The sequence below is a fragment of the Bos indicus genome, chromosome 15, assembly GCF_029378745.1.
Source record: "Bos indicus isolate NIAB-ARS_2022 breed Sahiwal x Tharparkar chromosome 15, NIAB-ARS_B.indTharparkar_mat_pri_1.0, whole genome shotgun sequence".
Taxonomy (NCBI): Eukaryota; Metazoa; Chordata; class Mammalia; order Artiodactyla; family Bovidae; genus Bos; species Bos indicus.
Genome location: NC_091774.1, coordinates 47,730,631 through 47,735,670, shown reverse-complemented (window position 1 = coordinate 47,735,670; position 5,040 = coordinate 47,730,631). Strand labels below are relative to the sequence as shown.

The window sequence follows — 5,040 nt, the reverse complement described above, 5'->3', positions numbered from 1 at the left end:
TTCACTAATTATGTTTCAAATTGTGGCTTATATGCTATTAAGCTTATCTCTTAAATTTTTTAATTATTGTATTTTTATTTCTAGGAGGTATAACTGGTATTATTTTAAACATTATCTTTGCTTATATTTTCAAGTCTATCTCTCATTTCTTTTTTTAAAGAGCCATTGGAAAAAATGTTTCAATATTAATATCAAATAATGACTATCTCAAGATTTTGTAGGTTGAATTCTATGATCTATTGTTTTCTGGGGTTTTACTCCTAATCTTTTTTCTTTTCAATAATTTTTTTACTGCAAACAATTTCTTCAGAAGTCTATATTGAAATTCTTTGAGGCCTGAGATAAAAATTTGTTCCTCAAAAAGGATTTTGATTTGATCCTGTTGTTTTCTGATGCCACTGCCCATAACCCAGAATAACTTTAAATATCTTTTGAGCCAAAGAGCTGGTGTGAACTCAGGATGCAAAGTCACATAGGACCAGCTTGTACATCAAAATTTACGAGAAGATTTTTCCCAAGTAATGAGATTTGAAGTAGTTTATTTCCTTAGAAGTTCCCAGTGCAGATGTGGAATGGAGATGAAGGTGGGGACTTATTTCTAGTGCACAACACCATTCAGTAGTGCTGTAAAGTCCTACCATATAGAAGATCACATAATAAATAGATTCTCACCCTGCTTGAACCTGGATTTTATCTTCTGTCCCTGAGCTCTATTATGTAAGAAAGCTGGTGCTGATGTTCATGAAATGCCACCAGTGTCCTCAGGTTGAAAGCCAACATTGATGTTTCGTTTCAATGTCTGAATTTCACTTGGTCCTTAATCTGATAAATCTTTCTTTTCTGTCTGTTCAAGGATCCATTAAAGGCATTTAAATACACATACAAACACAAGTATTTATGGGTATAGGTATAAGTAAGAATATCGGTGTGGGTATGGATGATGGGTATTGATAGAGATTTGACTTAGACATAATATTAAAAATGTTTTTATTAATTTTCATCAGGGAGTTTCTCTATGTACCCAGTCTATCATACCTCTGCATACTCTCAATTTTTACTCCCTTAAAAACTTGATTGTGGATGCCATCTACACTTTAGAATGCATTTATACACAATTTAAACTTTAAACTATAATGTTTTCTCAGCCTTTGATTTTATCTGATACTTAACTAATTTCTGATCCATTAAACATCAATGGAGGAAACAGACTTGTGTGAGTGCCCTCCAACATTCACATAAGAGAAAATGGAAGATGATACATAGATGAAAGAACCATAGGAAACATTTATTTATATATTCAATGAAAATTTATTAGCCACTTCTGTGTGTCAAAAATGTTCTAGACACAAGGAATGGGAGTGAAAGAGGTGGCTTGTGTCTATATCTTCAAGGATCTTATAAGTTAAATCCACACTCGTGAGAGTCTGTGGTAGAATTAACACCTTCTCTCTTCTTCAGCTACCTAAAGACATCTTCCTCCCTGAAGTCACTGCCAATGCTGCCTTATAGCAACAGCTCCCTCTCTACTGAAGCCTCTGAGTTCCTCCTGAACTGTTTTGTCAGGTCCCCCAGCTGGCAGCACTGGCTGTCCCTGCCCCTTAGCCTCCTCTTCCTCCTGGCCATGGGGGCCAACACCACCCTCCTGATCACCATCCAGCTGGAGGCCTCTCTGCATGAGCCCATGTACTACCTGCTCAGCCTGCTCTCCCTGCTGGACATGGTGCTCTGCCTCACTGTCATCCCCAAGGTCCTGGCCATCTTCTGGTTTGATCTCAGGACCATCAGCTTTTCTGCCTGCTTCCTCCAAATGTTCATCATGAATAACTTCCTGTCCATGGAATCATGCACCTTCTTAGTCATGGCCTATGACCGCTATGTGGCCATCTGCAAGCCTCTGCACTACCCATCTATCATCACAAACCAATTTGTGTCAAGAGCTCTTGTCTTCATCTTGGCCCGAAACACATTTCTTACTGCACCTATTCCCATCCTCTCTGCACGGCTCCATTATTGTGGAAGAAATATAATTGAGAACTGTATCTGCGCCAACCTCTCCGTGTCCAAGCTCTCTTGTGGTAACATCACCCTTAACAAAATCTACCAATTATTTTTAGCCTGGACTCTGCTGGGCTCTGACCTCATCCTCATCTTCCTCTCCTATATATTCATCCTCCGAGCTGTCCTTAGACTCAATACAAGACAGACAGCTGCTAAAGCTCTGAGCACCTGTGGCTCTCACTTTATCCTTATCCTCTTCTTCAGCACCATCCTGCTGGTTTTTGTTTTTACCCATTTGGCCAAGAAAAAGTTTTCACCTGATATTCCTGTCTTACTTAATGTCCTCCACCATGTCATTCCTGCAGCTCTCAACCCCATTGTCTATGGTGTTCGAACTCAGGAAATTAAGCAGGGGATTTGGAAATTATTGAGGAAGGGTAGTGACAGCAGAAAGTAATTATATTCTTGCTGCTCTCCACGAAGAATACTCAAAATCACAATTGAAAAGCAAGGACTGAGATGTAGAAATAAAGTTCTAATCTTCTTCCTGTTCTTGCCTAGTGATATGAACTGTGCAGTTTCCTCTTACTCAGAGGCACATCCTAGTTCTTATCATTCCATGGTATCCTGGCAGAGACAAAGAATAAAGATGTATAATCTCTCATCATGCTAGCCAGAGCTGGGGTCATGAATTTGACCCCTAATTTGACCCAATTGTCTGCTTCTAATTATCTCCCAAGTAGAACTAGTGGAGATGAAAAAAATCTATGCTCACTTAAAAATGTGTGGCTAAAGCAAAAAAGCTCTTAAAGACTGTGCTTTGACTTTGGAAGAGTAAATATAAGATTAAAAAGCAACTGCTTAAAAGTGTTTAAAATAGCTGTTACATTTTAACATTTTTCTTTAGGCATTCAAAAATATTTATAAAAGTTATTTTATATTCAACATAGTATTAGAAAATGGAAAGCTAACTAAATAAATCTCGGCCTGTTGTTCAAAAGCACGTGACCTACTGAAAAAGACAAAAACATGTAAAATTAGTTGTACTGTAGTGTCACAAGAGTTTGATTTAAACACATGAATAAGGCACTTTGGTAGCCCAGAAGAGAGAGACATTTATTTCTCTAGGTGGAATTCATTTACCTCCCTGATGTCCTCTTTTAATCCACACCATCTAAATTGCCTCCCAGGCACTTTCTCAAAAACATAAACTACATCCTGCCTTTGGGACTTCTTACTTTTTGTTGCTCTGTCCACATAGGTCTTTCCCTTGGGTCCATTCAGTTTCCTTGACCATGATATTTAAAATAGTATCCACTAAGAAAAAAAAACAAACGTGCCAAGTCTGGTGTCATCTGATCCTTAATGTTTGTTCTTGATTCACCTTGTCACTCTGATATGGCCACAGTGGCTATTGTATTTTTTTTTTAACTTTACAATATTGTATTGGTTTTGCCATACATCAACATGAATCTGCCACGGGGGTACACGTGTTCCTCATCCTGAACCCCCCTCCCACCTCCCTCCCCATACCATCCCTCTGAGTCATCCCAGTGCACCAGCCCCAAGCTTCCTATATCATGCATCGAACCTGGACTGGCGATTTGTTTCATATATGATATTATACATGTTTCAATGTCATTCTCCCAAATCATCCCACCCTCTCCCTCTCCCACAGAGTCCAAAAAACTGTTTTATACATGTTTCTCTTTTGCTGTCTTGCATATAGAGTTATCGTTATCATCTTTCTAAATTCCATATATATACGTTAGTATACTGTATTGGTATTTTTCTTTCTGACTTACTTCACTCTGTATAATAGGCTTCAGTTTTATCCACCTCATTAGAACTGATTCACATGTATACCTGTGGTGGATTCATTTTTATATTTGGCAAAACTAATACAATTATGTAAAGTTTAAAAATAAAATAAAATTAAACAACAACAACAAAAAAAAATAAAAGAAAAGAAAACGAGGTTAAATATATATATATATATATATATATATATATATATATATGTCAAGATGAAGAAACACTTATTTGGAAAGAAATAACATTAGTAAAAATGAGTTACTATAATCATGTGCTGGTTATATGTAAATTATAAATGGCGTCTGATTTCTTTTTTTAACCAAAGTTATTAAAATGTCCAAATCTGAAAAAAAAAAAAAAGAACTGATTCAAATGTATTCTTTTTAATGGCTGAGTAATACTCCATTGTGTATATGTACCACTGCTTTCTTATCCATTCATCTGCTGATGGACATCTAGGTTGCTTCCATGTCTTGGCTATTATAAACAGTGCTGCGATGAACATCGGGGTACACATGTCTCTCTCAGTTCTGGTTTCCTGGGTTTCTGGTATGCCCAGCAGTGGGATTGCTGTGTCATAAGGCAGTTCTATTTCCAGTTTTTTTAAGGAATCTCCACACTATTCTCCATAATGGCTGTACTAGTTTGCATTCCCACCAACAGGGTAAGAGGGTTCCCTTTTCTCCACACTCTCTCCAGCATTTATTGTTTGTAGACTTTTGGATCGCAGCCATTCTGACTGGCATGAAATGGTACCTCATTGTGGTTTTGATTTGCATTTCTCTGATAATGAATGACGTTGATCATCTTTTCATGTGTTTGTTAGCCATCTCTATGTCTTCTTTGGAGAAATGTCTGTTTAGTTCTTTGGCCCATGTTTTGATTGGGTCATTTATTTTTCTGGAATTGAGTTGAAAGAGTTGCTTGTATATTTTTGAGATAAGTCCTTTGTCAGTTGCTTCATTTGCTATTATTTTCTCCCATTCTGAAGGCTGTCTTTTCACCTTGCTTATAGTTTCCTTTGTTGTGCAGAAGCTTTTAAGTTTAATTAGGTCCCATTTGTTTATTTTTGCTTTTATTTCCAATATTCTGGGAGGTGGGTCATAGAGGATTCTGTTGTGATGTATGTCGGAGAGTGTTTTGCCTAAATTCTCCTCTAGGAGTTTTATAGTTTCTGGTCTTACATTGAGATCTTTAATCCATTTTGAGTTTATTTTTGTGTATGGT

General features: G+C 37.1%; 1 protein-coding gene across 1 annotated transcript; it reads left to right on the top strand.

The window, feature by feature from the left end:
• The first annotated feature begins 1,495 nt into the window (after positions 1 to 1,495).
• Positions 1,496 to 2,455, top strand: LOC109568869 (olfactory receptor 56A3-like). Its single transcript, XM_019974238.2, has one exon. The coding sequence runs from the start codon at positions 1,496 to 1,498 to the stop codon at positions 2,453 to 2,455; it is 960 nt and encodes a 319-aa protein (XP_019829797.2).
• Positions 2,456 to 5,040: the final 2,585 nt, after the last annotated feature.

What these genes read in the sequence shown, in the direction of transcription:
- LOC109568869 (XM_019974238.2), top strand. Translation starts at nt 1,496, where the DNA reads ATGCTGCCTTATAGCAACAGCTCCCTCTCTACTGAAGCCTCTGAGTTC.